The sequence below is a fragment of the Podarcis melisellensis genome, assembly GCF_964234715.1.
Source record: "Podarcis melisellensis genome assembly, chromosome: 5".
NCBI classification, from domain to species: domain Eukaryota; kingdom Metazoa; phylum Chordata; class Lepidosauria; order Squamata; family Lacertidae; genus Podarcis; species Podarcis melisellensis.
Window position 1 is genome coordinate 60182793 of NC_138537.1, and position 17369 is coordinate 60200161.

Here is a 17369-nt window from a genome sequence, read left to right on the forward strand (position 1 = left end):
CGTCTTTTGACAAGTATTTTAATAATTTTGAGAATTTACCTCTGTCAAATAGAATAGATTCAAGATAGAGCCTAAGGTGAACTAAATTTAAATTATTTATTTAAAAAATGGTACAAAATTGTGCTACATAAATTCTTATTTCCTGGGTCAAACTCTTTAGTTTACTACTGACCCCGCGTAAGTTACAAGTGAATTCTGCCAAACTGCTTGTTGGTTTATTTGATGATCTGCACAAAGATGGAGCCTGGCTGATTTAATCACTCCCGTTGAAATCAGTGGGATTTAAAAGTGCTGGCATTTGCATCTTTGTCATTTTGCTGTCTATTTCAGGAGTTGCTGGTGCCATGGGGAAGGGCCACTCCACCTACAGCAGCATTGCTGCTACTTACTGGGGGCGGGGGCAAGGCAGTGGTAAGCTTGGGGCTGTGTGGGCACACCAGTGCGAAAATGCTGGACTGGATTCACCAGCACAACTGCATGCTGCCAGCCCTTCTCCTACTCTGCCCTGCCCTCGTGCCATCCCTGAAAGTGGGAGCAGCTGCACAACACCACCCACGACTGCTGGCTTCTTCTGTACATCACGCTTGTAGATCTGAGTTGCAATTCTTTTCTGTATACTTACGATTTCTCTAAAGGAGCTGTGTAGAAGACTTTGGCTATATGTAGAACCTAAAGGGTAAAGGTAAAGGGACCCCTGACCATTAGGTCCAGTGGTGACCGACTCTGGGGTTGCATTGCTCATCTCGCTTTATTGGCCGAGGGAGCTGGCGTACAGCTTCTGGGGCATGTGGCCAGCCTGACTAAGCTGCTTCTGGCGAACCTGAGCAGCGCGTGGAAATGCCGTTTACCTTCCCGCCAGAGCGGTACCTATTTATCTACTTTCACTTTGGCGTGCTTTCAAACTGCTAGGTTGGCAGGAGCAGGGACCGAGCAATGGGAGCTCACCCCGTGGTGGGGATTCGAACTGCCAACCTTCTAATCAGCAAGTCCTAGGCTCTGTGGTTTAACCCACAGCGCCACCCGTGTCCCATATGTAGAACCTACCTATGTGCAAAAAAGGAGGTGCTCTTTGGGAAGCAGGGCTAGGTCATGTGAGGCATGGAGCTGCTGTATCTCCAGAAGTCTTTTTCCTTTTGCTCCATAATATCTACATCAGAGAAGGAGGACCTGTGGCCCTCCAGGTGTCATGGGACTCAACTCCTATCTCATCCCTGATCCTTGTCCTGACAACAGGTTCTCCCTTCTTGATCTAGGAAAACACAGCGTGCAATGTGATGCCACTATGCTGAGAGCTGCTCTGCTCTCCTGACATAATTTGGCTATGGCAACAAGATGAAAAGGCATGTGCTCTGATGACAATTCTGTTTTGTTCTTGCTGCAGAACCTAACGAATGACGAGCAAGTAGTTGTTATACAAGCGCGGACAGTTTTGACACTGGCCGAAAAGGTAATGAACATGATTCCCCCCATCCCATTCTGAGAGATATTCAGTGATCACTTTCTCTGGTATAGCACAGTCATGATCAGTGGGAGTATAGTGGTAGGGCTGGTATTTTCCCACTCATTGTCCACCCTGCATTCAAAGCTGCTTCTAAGATGAGGAATGCTTCCATACAGGTGTTTATTGTGAAATTGGTACTTTTCACACATGCAGGTTTTTTGCAGCACCCACAATGTTATTGGCCTAAAAAGGCTAGCTTTGTTCATGCCCCCCTTTAATTCAGATTCACCCTTTCTGGGGAAGATCAAATAAGTAAAAAAACAAACAAACCAAACAACAACGGCCCTGGTACCAATGCCCAATATGCAGTATGTCAACAATTCATTTGAAAATTAAGGAAGCACTCCTGGACTACACATTACTTAGTAGATGCTGATTGAAATGGCCCCCATGCATTTCTCTTCCCCATGCCACCACCAGAACATGTAGAATAGTGCATCCGAAGGCCATTTCTTGCCTCAAGGCAAAGCATTTTTATACTAGCACTACAATGTGTAGCACATATATTGGGACACTCTTGTTCTAGAGGAAGAGCTACAGAGAATCATCAAATTGTAGAGTTGGAAGGGATCTTGAGGGTCCTCTAGCCCTACCCCTGGCAAGCCAGGAATCCTGCCCGCAGCTGTCCCTGGGTGGGCCCAAATTACCCACCTTCTGGTTAACAGTCAGACGCAGATGGTGCTGAGACGATGCCTTCAGGGCAGCCATTGCAACTGGCACCTGTGTGATTAAGGCAACAGTAAGCCAAAGAATACCTTGTGAATTGGTTAACATGGTAGGTGATGTCATAAAGGGCCATTTCCATTTGAATGCTATTCCTTAGAAATGTCTATGACGGTTGAATTGATACAAGTGGGATCTGTAACAAACGGGCACAGTGTGGAGTACTCCTGTTCATTGCGCCAGCTTTCAGAGCACTCCATTGCATTCACACACACCCCTCCAAATTCTGTTCCCCTACCTTACAGATATTCAGCATTCTTTGGCCATGAGCATGCTCAGTTCTTGTGAGTTGAGTTCATGTTCTCCAAAGCATGCTGATGGCTCTCTTTTGTCCTTGGTAGCCCCATTTTGACTACATAGCTGTCATAACTCAGCACTTCAATTTTGCTGTTCATAATACCCTATGGGCAGCAGTCTTAAGCACGGTCAAAACAAGGGGTAGGGATCTTTTTTCAGAACAATGGCCACATGCTCACCCGGACAATCTGAGGTTCCACACTTCTGTTCAACAGCAAATGCAATATTCAGAATATCCTCATTGCATTCTTGGTAATCATTACCATACTCAAGGAACTAGTTGATCATTTTGTTGTTTTTTGTTTGTGGTTTATAAGCTAGCAATATACTGGAACATCTTTGTTTTGTGTCTAATTGATCAGTAATATGAGAGCAATAATAAAAGAGAACTTCTGTCAACTACTCATTTGTCAAATCTGCATATCTGACTTGGATTTTTTTCTCATCATGTCTGAGTAGTGGCTGCAGCAGATAGAAGTAACAGAATCAGCTCTACAGCAGAAGATGATAGATCTAGAAAATGAAAAGGTAATACAAGAACTTATACAAAAAATGTAAAACTAAACCCACACAGCACATAGAAAAATGCCAGTATAACCGGAATCTCTTTCCATCTTTAGGAACTATTTAGTAAACAAAAAGGATATTTGGATGATGAACTTGATTACAGGAAACAGTCCTTAGACCAGGCACACAAGGTAAGTTGAATTATTGGAAGATTCAAACAACCTGAATGAGAGTGACCATTCCATATTCCATCGGCTGATAGAAGCCTTTTGGTTAAAATTGAGAGTTGAAGAACAGATGTTACAGACTCAGTTTCATGACTTAATGGAGTATTTCATCCAAAATAAGTCCCAGTTACTCTCTGATTGTGTCATGAGTCTTCAAAGAATGATTATGATCAACTCAGTCAGTGCTAGGGAATAGGGGATACTGCTTTAACAAAATACTCTTTGTTTTAGGAGCTGCATTGCTGCTACAATTTCTCTTAAGAAAAATGCCAGAGTTTTAACTAAGGCAGTTTGCAAATGCCCTTTTACATTAGGAGGAGACAGTGATTCTGAGTACATGGCAAAAGAGATCATGAGAGGTGGTTCGGTACAAAAAGCAGGGTGGGTTTTTCCCCCTGGCATTAAGACAAAATGAAAGGGAAAGTTTTCCACACTTAATTTCTGTATTCCACTCTGCTTTCGAAGGTTCAAAAGCTGGATCAGTAAGAATGTTGGCAACGAGAAGTTTATCGCTGCAAGCCTGAGAAGTGTCCATTGATAGACACATCTGAGGGACATAACATAGCCGATTAACCCTCTGTGCTCCCTCTTTCTAGCACAGAGACTCAGGTTATCAAGCTTCCACATTATTATGCGCACATAACAATATATCAGGGATTATGAACTGATGTGTGAAATGAAAGCTCCCTGCAGACTTGGCCTAATACACAGAAGGGATTTCTGCATTATCTTAGACAGGGCAACACCACAGAGCATTCTCTGTATTATTGTCAGAGATGTGGCAGAAATATGGAAATCATTTCATATCAAACACATTCCACCCACACCTTTAAAAGTGAGAGGAAGAGGCTTATCCAGAATACACCGAGGACTTTTATTCCTCACGAATAAAAGGCTCTCCCTGCTGTCTATGCGTATTCCAGTGAAACTATCTAGTGGGTGGTGGCTGATGACAAGCAGTCATGGAGGCGTTTGCTGTTTTCTAGGACCTAGTGCTGCTTGTTCAACAATGCATGTCCATTTAAATAAAAATAGAATGATTAGGAGTTTAACTGGAAGTACTCAATTTAGGCAGACATGGCATGACCCAACAACCCACCGCTCTTGCACAGCTATATCAGCAGCAAAGTAAGACTTTGACGTGCAAAATGGGTCTCCTTCTCGCACTCAGACATTATGTTGTCTCCAGAGCTCCCCCCCCATTTCCATTGAATTTATTGCTGCTGTTGTCATTTTATTTATGAATCTCCTTTTTCATAATATGTCTCAAGGTGATCTGCAGTCATAAAATAAAATAAAATATCAGTGGAAGTAGTTTTTAAACAGTACAGAACTGCCCCCCAAAATAGAAAGTGAACATTTAAGGCAGAGACCTTTTCATCCTGCTGGAAAAGCTTGTTGAAACAAAAATGGCCTATGTTGTTTCCACAAAGCACAAACAGTGTTTGCCTGGGTATGCTGTTCCACAGAACAGGGGCAGCCACACTGAAAACTCTGCCCCAGGTTTCTGTGGAGTGGACTTCTGATCTATTTGGAGCTTTGAGAAGAAGCTTTCTGACAAACCACAGTAACCTACTGGGTATAAAGGGGTAAGGGGGTTTCTCAATTAACTTGGACCTGAGCTGCATATGTTTGTGCCTTCCATGTCAGTACCAACACCTTGAACTTGACCTGGTATCAGACTGGCGGCCAGTGCAATTCCTTCAAGCAAGGCATGATGTGCTGGTGGTGGTTTGCCCTCACAAGCAATCTGTCCACCATGTTTTGCACTAGCTATTGAAACCTCCCTCTTCACCACACCTTACGCAATGGATATTTCAGACCCACTCTCATTCTAGACTCAGGGTGCTTCCAAACGGGGGCTTAATACTGCACAAAGGACTTTCAGTTATTAGAAAAAAAGGGTTTTGGCAGCTGGTTTTCTTTTTTAAAAAAACTTAGCAGATTTTCCACAGGAAGGGCAAAACCAGATTAAATTAGTTATGAACAGGTTCTGATATTTGGGTGGCGATGATATTGTATAAGGTGAATAAAAACTGGCTTTTGTAACACAATAAGCATCCACAGCAAAGGAATAAAAGGTAAAAAGCCACACAGCAAGTATCACAAGAGTGTAATGCAAATAACAAGCCTCACAGTGAACAAATCATTTCCCCTTTTCATTTAGCACATTTTAGAATTGGAAGCCATGCTTTACGATGCCCTGCAGCAGGAAGCAGGAGCCAAAATGTCCGAAATCCTCTCGGAAGACGAAAGAGAGAAGCTGAAGAACGCTGTGGAACAATGGAAGCGTCAGGTGATGAGTGAGCTCCGTGAAAGGGATGCCCAGATCCTCCGTGAACGAATGGAGCACATTCAGCATGCGCAACAGGTATGCTTTGGGCAGGAGGAAATGCTCCAATGCTTCTGAATCCCCCTTGCTGGAAACCATAGGAGAGGAGAGTGCCATTGCGCTTGTGTCCAGCTTGCAGGTTTCCCACAGGCATCTGGGTGGCCACAGGTTGCTGGACTAGATGGGCCCATTGGCCAGATCCAACAGGACTTTTCTTATGTTCTTATGTTGAAGAAGCTCCCTCAAGCAGAGGAAAACCTGTGAAAGAGGTGCACTGGCTTTTCATTGCACCCAGGTTTCTTCCGCACTGTTATTCTAAACCATGATATAGCAACAAGTCAGGATCAAGTTACCTGAAAGACTCTCTGCAGCCACAGACCTGTAAGTTCCTTCATGTGAACCAAGGCTCTGGAGGTATTGTGAAATTTATCTGAATTTTGTACATATCCAAGGAATCAGAGATGTCTGCATCACAACCCCTAGCTAAGCCCCTTCCCGAAGTGTTTGAAAAGTTGTTCAGGTTAAAATGTTACTCCCCAGAATGGTAGTATTCACACAGAATTTTACTTTTCACAGAGAATTAAAGAGCTAGAAGAAAGAATTGAAGCTCAAAAAAGACAAATAAAGGAATTAGAAGAAAAGGTATGTATAATAATGACAACCCTGAAATACGTGAATGATAAGGTGTGCCTATTGCAGTAGGATTTGTATATAACTATTTGCAACAGCCTCATTTAATGCTAGTAATTTTCCAAATGATCTGGTTGGACGGAGGAATTGCCTTGATCATTACCTGCTCAGTCACAAGTGTTATTAAGAACATTCATACGGGGTTGTAGAAAAGCGATAGTTTCTTACTCAATTGGCATTTTGGCTTCTAGAAGTCAAATCATGATTCTTCAAGCATAAACATGTTTCCATATAATATATTTCATTTTAGTTTATGTACGTTACAGCCAGCATGGGGTAGTAGTTATGGTATTGGCCTAGGACTTGGGATTGTTCTTGTTGTTGTTTAGTCATTTAGTCGTGTCCGACTCTTCGTGACCCCATGGACCAGAGCACTCCAGGCACTCCTGTCTTCCACTGCCTCCCACAGTTTGGTCAAACTCATGCTGGTAGCTTCGAGAACACTGTCCCACCATCTCATCCTCTGTCATCCCCTACTCCTTGTGTCCTATGGTTTAAATCCCCACTCAGGCATGGAGCTCCCTGGGTGAACTTGGGGCAGTCAATCTCTCTCAGCCTAATAAACCTCTGTTGATTAGGACTGTTGTCAAGCTAAAATGGGGTGGTGCTAGTTGTGGTGGGAAGAACTCTGTATGCCACACTGAGTTCCTTGGAGGAAAGGCAGGATATTCATATAATGAAATTCCTAGAATTCCTTTAAATATGTAGGGTGGATGCGGCCTCAGGGAAAGAACAGGTAGGAAGGCAACAGCCTGGAGACAATGGGCTATATCCAATGTAGCACTACATTGAAGCCATTTAGTGGTATGCTTGTTCCACTGGCAAAGTGTTTGGTGCCAGAGGAACATGGCTGTGCAAGAGGACATAAGAACAGCCCTTACCCATCCCACCTGCCAAATCTGGCCCACAGGGAGTAAAAGAGATAAGGTTCTGGCCTGCCAGGCATTTCCCCTGCTGTGTAGGATTAACAAATTTAAAGGAGTTCTGTATTCGACTTGCAGTAGCACCAAAGGACTTACGTTCTGGTCATGATGCAACATTCACGAGTTAGTGAATTTTATTTTGAGAAAAAATAAGAAGCAATGAAAAGGGCAAGGAATATGCACGTGTGAGAATGGGCCCCAGTAAATTCAGTGAAGCTTACTTCTGAACAGACATTTACAGGACTGTATCGTTAAAAATATAACCGTGCTATCCAGATACTAGACTTTCCCTGCTGCTGAAGGGATTAACATCACAGAGCATGAAATTTTAACTTGACATTGAATTGAGGAAGACGGCAGAGGGAAACCCAGCCAGATGGGCGGGGTATAAATAAATTATTATTATTAGTAGTAGTAGTAGTAATAGTAATAGTAGTAGTAGTATACTTTGATGAAAAGATGAAATGCAGCCATAAATTTCCCTTTTCACGTTATAGTATCAAACAATCTTTATTATGGTCAGAAACCAGACAACAAAAATAACAATAGTAACATGTATAACTACAATACCACCAAGGGGCAGAAGCAATACACAAAATCCATAATTTCACATATAACTCATTTACATTAAAAGTTACACACCAGCAGCTAAAGGCAGTAATCCAGAGACATTGCAGTAACAATTATGGGAAATTATGTGGAAGGAGAACTAAAGATTCATTTAACTTGTTTTCCCATCATTTTCTGAACCGCTTGGGTTCCAGTTTCAAGCCTTTTTCTCTCAGCCTTTCCCAACCTGACGCCCTCCAGATGTTTTGGTATCCAATCCCATTAGCCCCAGTCTTTGTGGCCAATGGTCAGGCAGGGATGATCAGAATTGTGGTCAAAAACTTCTGGAAGGCACCAAGTTGAGGATGTCTGTTCTATACTGTTCATGGACATGAAATGTATGGAAATGCTGATCAATTTGGAACTATGCCCTATTGTTGCTTATTTCACCTCTTTTCCACAGACTGTTGTGCTTTACTCTTATCTCGAGTTGTTGCTCGTTTCTCACTAGGCTTACTGTAATTTCTTTTTCTTTTTCTCTCTTTCCTTTCCCTTGTTTTTCCCCCTATTTTTAGTTTTTATTTTTGTTTTTATTTTTCTCTTTAGCTTTCATTCTTTGGTCATAGTACGCCCACACAACGGCAAGAGGTAAGTCTCTTGTTTTCCAGTTCTCTCTTTCTCCTCTGCTCCCTGCTACGCTCTGGTTCTGTCGTCTCACAAAGCCAGTGTCAGAGACTGGGCAGAGGAGGAATGGTAGAGACCGCCTCCCTAGCCTGACCCTTCCAGAGAAGAAGAAGGCAGTTCAGAATTACAACAGGGGTTTGAGGGAGATCACAGCTCAGAGGCAGATGAGGGGGAAAGCTGGGAAATAATGGGAGAGGAAGAAGACGCACCAGAGGGGAGACAGCTGACAGACATAATATCTTTAGAAAGCATTCGAGACCCCCCTCTCTCGGAACCCAGCGGGCATTGAAAGTAGGAGAGCAGAAAGCTGAGAGGCAGAAGGCACATTTTCAGGACCCATAGTGATGTTGCATAATAAGAAAGTGGGAGGGGGTGGCGACTCACTCGGAGCAACGCCATTACCCCCAAGTGTCTGCATTTCCAAGCCTCTCTCTTTGTATATTGAATAAACAGCATTGGTAAGAACTTTCCTTGTCTTATCCATTCCTGGCAACCTCCCGTGGGGGACTGGATCCTGTGACGTCTGACAGCCAGCTATGTAAAGCTGTATGTGATCTTGTACAGCCTGGACTCACCCAGGTTGGCTTGCCAAAGAATCTGAAAGTCATGGTGATGTTGTGCTTTCCAAATGACCTAGTGGACTTTGCTTTCAGACAAGAAATTCCAGAGCAGAAAAATTGTACTTAAATGCTGAATTCAAGACTTGCCTAGAAAAAGTGAAGAAGACGAAATACCTTATCTGCTCAAAGAATGACTGTGTGCTCATTTATGCTGTAGTCCAAGGAACAATTATCTGGGAGCAAGTCCCATTGAACAAAGGGATGGATTCAGCTAAATAATTGTATCACAATGGGGCTTCCATCCCTCCCTGCCCACCCACCACCCTATGTCCATGCACCTCCCCTAAATCAACTCTGGGATATAAGGAGAACCCAAAAATAGTATCTGGGAAAGGAGAGGGGGAATTGTTTCATCAGAAATGCTTACACTGGTGGAAAACTTGTAATAGTGCTGTGCTGAATTCCTCCCATAGCCCTATGAACCTGGGAGTAAGCCCTACTGCACGCCATTAGATTTTCTTCTAAGTATATATGCACGGGATTGTGCCATCAGTGTCTTAAATAACTTTACAGAAATAGGCATTCATACTCAGAAATCAAATGACCAGTGCATGTATGATCCAATATGCTCCAACTTGCTTTTCACTGAGTGCTTTGTTCAAATATTATTTTTTTAAAGCCCAATTCATCAGTGGTTAGCCCACCCCTGTGCCCAGTTGGCAGCAGTGGGGCATCAGAGCTGAGCCTGGGACAGCAGCACTTGGCTCCTCATCCTGTTCCTATAGGGTCCTCCTCAGCTGTGAAGCTGCTGCCTTCTCCCTTCATCTTCCCCATCACTCGGGCACATTGGGTCCCCCCCCAGTAAGTTTATCTGAGACAGAGGAAGGTAAACTGAAATGTTACCTAAAGGAGTGGGGTATGTGTTTGAGACACACAGAGGTCTTGTTTTCATACTACCTTTATAAGTAACTTAGCTTCTATTGTGTATATATTTTTTCTTTCAGCCCAGAGAGAAATCTAGGAAATCTGTCTCATATGGAACAATATAACAATGGTAGCCAGTGCTGGAAAGGAAAGAGACATTGCCCTTTCAAGAAACTAGGCTGTGTACTGTATTCGGACATTAAAGACTGGAGATCTGCTCTTTTTGACCATTTTTATAAAGAACAACTTGTCTGGATTTTATTTTGAAGTGAAGTCTGATCTTCTGATAAGTGTAACTGTATAACTTTTTACAAACTAGTATTAGAATTGTCAAAGAAGAAAGCCAAAAAACAAACAAACCCCCAATTGATGAACAACTACTGGCTTCTCTCTAAGGGAAGCCTTGACTTTGCTGCTCAAAAACAACTTCAGCTTTACATGAAAAGCAGTAAACTCATTCAGATGAAGTGGATATATTTTGGTTCCCTGCTAAGCAGGCAGTAAACTGCTTCTGTAAAGAAGTGAACATGTCCTGTTTTGTACTTCGGTCCTTTGTACTGTTATTCATAGTTGCTTAATTACACATCTTGAAGGAAGATTCTCAAAGAACTCCAGGCTGGCGAAAATATGAATGGCAACAACAAAAACGGTACTGTATTTCAAAGTGTTTTTTAACCAATAGAAATGGGGAACTACACGCAATTGTATTTGGTGGTGATCATTTAAGAAATACATGTTTCATTTCCATTACACATGAAATCATTTATATGAAATTATTCCCAGGCATTAAAATGGGGGGAGGGAGAGAGATTTGTTCTAAAATTTCATTGAAGTTTGTCTACAGCGCTAGTAGAAAAACAGCACCATGATTAAGGTGTAATGCACTTGAATTCCTGGATGAAATGAAGCCAGCAACATCAGCGTACAGGGAAACTGAAGTGGGATTGAAATAAGAAATTAAAAGTTGCTTGGATCTGTAAGGTCTGTCATGGAAAAATCTCTGAGAAGGTTAACTTACTATCATGAGAAAGCACAAGATCTCTTGGCTTGAATGTTGTGGAAGTGTCACCTGAGAAGTGGAGAAACCGAAAGGATGCAAAACAATGCACATAAAATTGCCAGGAGAAAAAGCAACCAATACTGGATATACAAAAGGCCTATACAAATATAATCCAAGATGAAGAAAAGAAGAGGAGAGAAGACGACAGAGTCAAAACACCAAATTTCCTGGAAATAAATTTGAAGCTCAAGGAGTTGCCCAAAGGTGAGAAGCTGATATTTTATGTACTCATTCACCACCTTACAAGCAAGCATTCTAATGTCCTATTCCTTATGCAAACCAATGTTGATAAATGCTCAGTGGTTATCTAAAACCCATAACTATTTGTGTTTGGTTGGTTTATTTCATGTATTAACTGTCTTCCAGTAAATGTGGAAGCTATTTTTTCTCCAGTTGAATTCTGAATCTGTAGGAAATTAGATAGATATATGTAAATATTAAGTCCTAGGCACCGTGGCCCTGCTTGTGTCACTTAACCATGCTGCCTGCCACCCATGCATCACCAAACTCCACCCCACCCCAAGGCTATTCTTTGGAGATGTGAAGTCTTGGATTCCAGTAAAAAAAACTGTTTTCAAACAAATGAGATAGCCCAAACTGCAATGAGTCAAAGCGGATTAAGAAGATAGCGCACTTAAGCACAATCTTTCCTAATGATATTGACATAAAGTAACTTCCGCTCATTACTTCCTTTCTTCAGGAAGTAAGCACTGCGGCATTGCAGCCCAATTCTAGTCATGTTTATTCAGATGTAAGTCCCACTGATTTCAGTGGGACTTACTCCCACATAAGATTACACAGGACCACAGCCTAAATGCAGCTTGGCTTGTGTGGCAGATCCCACTAAATTCCCATTGGGCTAAACTAGCTCACAGGCAAATATGTTGGTTTAAGTTGTTCCCACCGAAAATTACAAATCCAGTAGAATTTCTTGAAGTTGCTTGAATGCCAGCAGAGCAGCTGTTTTCTTCACTTAGGAGATGATCCCAAGCATATTTGGTTACTGTATAAGAAAGTAAGGCCAAAAGCAACAGATTCATTTTAGAGTTACATGTATTTAGAATACACGATGAACTTCATTCTTCTTTTATTTCCCATTCTACAGTCATCCACTTGAGGGAGCTCCAACCAATAATATGTGTTGTGTAGTGTTAAATATCATTATCTCGTATTTAAAGGGTTTGGTAGATACTACACACCAAGTTGCAGCAATATTCCCAGGACTGCATCTGTTCAGGGTTCTAGCCAGTCAGTATTCCCTCCTCCATAACAGTCCTTTTCTATTCCCTTCCCCCATTTCTTTTTATTTTTCATTTGCATTTAATATTATGTAGCTACTGAGCATGCTCAGTCCTTATCGGACTGCACTATTTCATGCGATAAGCTATTGGTTATACTTTGGTAGACGAGACACTGGAGTTTAGGTCAAGCACTCATCAAATTTAATTTACAAAACAATGCCATACAAATATTATTCAGCAGTAAGTCCCACTAAGTTCCATGATACTTCCAAGTAAGTGTGTGCAATATTTCAGCCTCAGTTTAAATAAATGTACACGCTATTAATCTAGAATATAGATACATTTTGACTTTTTTTTTCAAGTTTCATGTTATAAAATGTGGCAAGGTTTACAGTTTAGTAGACGAAAGCCACTTCTTGAAAGTAAAGATTATCTTTTGTAATATTATATGATTAATAACTGGAGAACCTGAACTATAGAGTATTCTCTGTTGCTTTACCAAACTTAATTCAGCTTAAAATCCCAATGTGAAAAACCTATACAGTGGTACCTCAGGTTAAGTACTTAATTCGTTCCGGAGGTCCATTCTTAACCTGAAACTGTTCTTAACCTGAAGCACCACTTTAGCTAATGAGGCCTCCTCCTGCTGCTGTGCCACCAGAGCCCGATTTCTGTTCTTATCCTGAAGCAAAGTTCTTAACCTGAAGCACTATTTCTGGTTTAGCAGAGTCTGTAACCTGAAGTGTACGTAAGCTGAAGCATATGTAACCTGAGGTACCACTGTATTTAAAAGATACATTAACCATCACAGTAAACCTAGCTAACCATCAGGTGTGAGTGAGGGGGACCTTTGGCCCTTCAGATATTATTGAACTGCAGATATTATTGAACTGCAATTCCCATCATCCATGATTGTGTTTGTTGGGGCTGATGGGAATTGTAGTTCAGCAACATCTGGAGATCCAAATGCTCCCCACACCTGGTTTACTGTGAAAATGCCTGTCTGGGCTGCCTTGCTCCTTACTGTTAGTATGTGAACAAAACACAATCCCTGCCTTAGCATTACATCCAAACCAGGGGTTGTGATTTGGTTCATTCCAGATAAACCGTGATTGTTAAATCAAGAACAAATGCTGACTTACCACCATTGTTCATTTGGAGTGTCACAATGCTATCTCATGTTTCATGGTTTGCTTCTTCCCAATACAAGAAGGGAGGAGTTAAGGGGCTGCAATCTCCTCATGGCCAGTAAACGATGGTTTGCGGCTTACTGTGATGTGCAAAGGTGGTCGTTGTGATTAACTGAGCACTTTGAGCTTCTCTTAGCTGTGTTGCTAATTGCTGAGTGGAAAGTGGATATGTTTTCAGACTGAAATGCAAGATATATTCTTGTTGTTGTTTAGTCGTTTAGTCATGCCCGACTCTTCGTGACCCCATGGACCGGAGCACGCCAGGCATTCTGTCCTCCACTGCCTCCCGCAGTTTGGTTAAACTCATGCTGGTAGCTTCAAGAACACTGTCCAACCATCTCGTCCTCTGTCATCCCCTTCTCCTTGTGCCCTCCATCTTTCCCAACATCAGGGTCTTTTCCAGGGAGTCTTCTCTTCTCATGAGGTGGCCAAAGTATTGGAGCCTCAGCTTCACAGTCTCTCTTTACAGTGAGCACTCAGGACAGATTGTGAAGCTGATATATTCTAACCTTTTTCAAATGACTTCTTCATTTAAAAAATGTGTTTGAAGATTTATGCATAAATGAATATGGCAGTGGAGATTAACCCTGAGCAAACAACAACAACAAAAAGCCTGAACGTTTATAAGCAAGGTATGTCTGGTACTTCTGCTTCAGTGTTCCAGCCATTTTACAGAAGCTGAAATGCTTGGAGCTGACACTGCCAGACTGAATTTACAACCTTCTATGATGAGATTAGACGAAGTTCCTGAGGCAGGAATAATGACATCACGGTTGGCGCTTGAGCCTAATGTAGCTTTTGTAGCACAGTTGGGGAAATGGGTTGGTTATAGCAAAGCTTCAGTTTCTCATTACTTATTCCCACTGGGAAACAATTTGATAAATTTCCCTGCTGGGCTTTACTAAACAATTTTTTAAAAAACAAAAACCTCTGCTTTATTAAAATGGCCAGTTAAGATGTCAATAGCAAGCAGACCTTCATCAGAGGGCACCTCATCCAGTTGTGTTAAGGAAAAATAAATGGCCTTATGCAGATAAATCTGAAAACCAAATTTTACAGAAAGTTGAAATGTTTCACTCATTACGAAACTGTTACTTAGTATTAAAACTATAATGCTGTTTCAGAGCCAGTACACATTCCAGATTTTCTTTATATGGAAATAATATTTATATATTTAGAAATTTTTTATACTGCTTAACATTAACAAAAAAAGAAATCCAGGTGTTGTCTGATATACAATAAAACAATGGAATAAAATGGTATAATAGGTAAGCGTGCGTATTAAAATATATCAAAGTTTCTTCACCCCACAATATGCCTGTATGGATTGTATACATGCAGGCACCAGTAGGTTGATACAGTGAAAGTCTTAAATGTTGACATTCACATGTGAATGAGGAAAATCCCAGGCATTTTTTAAATAAAGCCTTAAAACTCACAGATGTGAACGTTGACAATTACTTAAATGAGACAGTTAGCATTCACTAGTATATGTCCAAAAAGTCAAGAAATACCTATGCAACAAACATACTTAAAGGATCATTCAGTGGCTCACAAAATTTGCCTGGGACAAACATGTACCCATATTTTTGGTACTCAGTTGGTTAGAACATCAAGGTTGCAGGTTTGATCCCCAAGTGGGACAGCTACATATTTCTGCATTGCAGGAGGTTAGACTAGATCAGGGGTCTGCAACCCGCGGCTCCGGAGCCGCATGTGGCTCTTTTACATCTTTGGCGTGGCTCCGGGGCGGATACTAGCGAGGGGAGGAGGCGCATTGTGCGCCCCGACACTCCCCACTGTGGCGGGTGCTGTACTGGCTGTGACGTCGCATGGGGGCGGTGCGTGCATTAGTCATGCACCGTCCCAACGTCACATTCCCGCCCGCCCGCCCGCTACATTGTAAGGGGCATGTACGCTGGTCACTGCATTGAAAGGGGGCATGTACGCTGGTCACTGTTTTGAAGGGGAGTGAAGAACACACACACATACACAAAAAAGGTAACTTGTTAATTTAACGTTTATTTCTATGAGGAGGAGTAATTCTGAGGGGTCAAACAAAGAAATAATAAAAAAGGGACAAAAAAGTTATTTTTATATTGACGAGTTTTGCCCCTCCCAGTTTTTTTACCTTCGGAAATGGGTCCAAGTGGCTCTTTTTGTCTTAAAGGTTGCAGACCCCTGGACTAGATGATCCTTGTGGTCCCTTCTAACTCTACAGTTCTATGATTCTATGAAATGCATCTCTTTTCAGCAGTGACTATTCCTGAGCTTTATGAGTCCGTAAAGTTCTTCTGAGACCCCTTTGCTTCTAGTCAGTGGCATCTTCCTAGACTATAAGGGTTAACCACTTTAATTACCATTTTAAAAAGCCCTTACATCTGTTAAGCTTCTTCACAGCTGTTGCGTTTGAGGCAGTGATAGCGTTTATTGGTAAAGAATTGATTGCTTCCATCTGCCAGCGATTCACTGGGCGGGGCCAGCAGACAAGAGGCCATTGTTTTATAGCGGTTGGTCACATTTGTGTTTGTAGGCTGGGAAAGCTTTGGGAAATGTCTTCAGGCAAGAGAGCCTATCATTTCAAGAAGTACCAAAAGACCAGCCTGTGAATGCTACATAAACCGGCCCAACTCTTGGCAAGGTTCATTGATTAGACAAACCCTGCTTTGATGGAAGGTCCGTTTTTCAAACAGAAGGACATGGCAGGGGCTAAGAGAATGATGGAACACGGTTGCTTCTGGGAACAATAAAAGGAAAAAGGGTGCTGATCAGCATTGTAGTGACTCAAGCTTCTCCATGAGTAATGTTTTTAATGGGCAATGTGTAATTAAGATCAGGTGGATGTATTTTTCAGATAGGAGCATGTGGCATCCATTCTCTTTCATTTAGAGCCCAAATAGTCCTACTGAATTGTTACTCAACTTTACTCTCTTTGGGGAATTGATACTACAAGCAGCGTTTGCATTATTTATCTTATACAGGCTGCTTTAGCACACTAGGTGATTTGTAATTCACATATTCACTATTTATCAGTCAAATAACTTTGTAGGAGAGCTTTTGATTCAATGGAAGCATCTGCTAACAGGAGAGAAGGGCAGGCAAACTTTGCTTATTAGTCGTGTCGTTCCCCACAGACACCCCAAAAGAAAAATGCCTCTGGGGAGTTGAGGGACTCTCCAGTACAGGGTGGAAGGTAACTGGGAAAGAGCAATCAGCAAAAAATGCCTCTTTCACCTCTTACATTAGCAGATGCCTCTACAGAGGTACCTCAGGTTAAGTACTTAATTCGTTCTGGATGTCCTTTCTTAACCTGAAACTGTTCTTAACCTGAAGCACCACTTTAGCTAATGGGGCCTCCTGCTGCCGCTGCACCACCAGAGCATGATTTCTGTTCTCATCCTGAAGCAAAGTTCTTAACCCAATGTACTATTTCTGGGTTAGCGGAATCTTTAAACTGAAGCGTATGTAACCTGAAGCGTATGTAACCCGAGGTACCACTGTACTGGGTAAACAAATTCTTCCAGGACTGCAAAAGCACCAACTGGATTCTGTCCATCTTTCATAACAGTGTAAGAATGCACTCCTGTATGAGGAAAGGTTGTTGTCTGTGACAAGATCTACAACAGGAATAAGAATTAACTGTTGTCAATAATATGCATGACAAAGCAAATCTACTTCAACCCCACCCCACTAAAAATAGGCAGAGAATTAACCGCCTAAAAGCAAACAGTAAAGGTGCCAGGGATGCTTCCCTGAGGAGAGCATTCCACAACTGGGCAGCGAGCCCTGAGAGGACTAGTTATTGGGTCACCATTCTCTGCACCTCTGGAATAAGAGAAGGGCCCTGAACACACTTAGTTCATGAGTGGAGAGGCAATATAACCAAGAAAGCTCGGGAGAAGCCTGAGGTCCAGATTTAATTGGCTGGTAAAACTGTGGATTTCAACACCACACGTTTGCA

The 17369-nt window shown here is 42.0% G+C and overlaps 1 protein-coding gene across 20 annotated transcripts in view; it reads left to right on the top strand.

Annotated features, from left to right (window-relative positions):
- Nucleotides 1-17369, top strand: part of JAKMIP3 (Janus kinase and microtubule interacting protein 3) — a 107123-nt gene that overhangs the window by 76009 nt on the left and 13745 nt on the right. For 10 of the 20 annotated variants that reach the window (XM_081912645.1, XM_081912658.1, XM_081912656.1 and 7 more), the window contains 7 exons: nucleotides 1382-1447; nucleotides 2981-3049; nucleotides 3142-3219; nucleotides 5423-5626; nucleotides 6164-6229; nucleotides 8356-8397; nucleotides 9998-11181. In XM_081912645.1, the coding sequence (XP_081768771.1) occupies nucleotides 1382-1447; nucleotides 2981-3049; nucleotides 3142-3219; nucleotides 5423-5626; nucleotides 6164-6229; nucleotides 8356-8397; nucleotides 9998-10042 (570 nt within the window). In that variant the 3' untranslated portion in view covers nucleotides 10043-11181. Of the gene's footprint in view, nucleotides 1-1381; nucleotides 1448-2980; nucleotides 3050-3141; nucleotides 3220-5422; nucleotides 5627-6163; nucleotides 6230-8324; nucleotides 8398-9997; nucleotides 11182-17369 lie in introns of all 20 variants that reach the window. The other 10 variants (XM_081912662.1, XM_081912663.1, XM_081912664.1 and 7 more) reach the window with 2 other exon arrangements.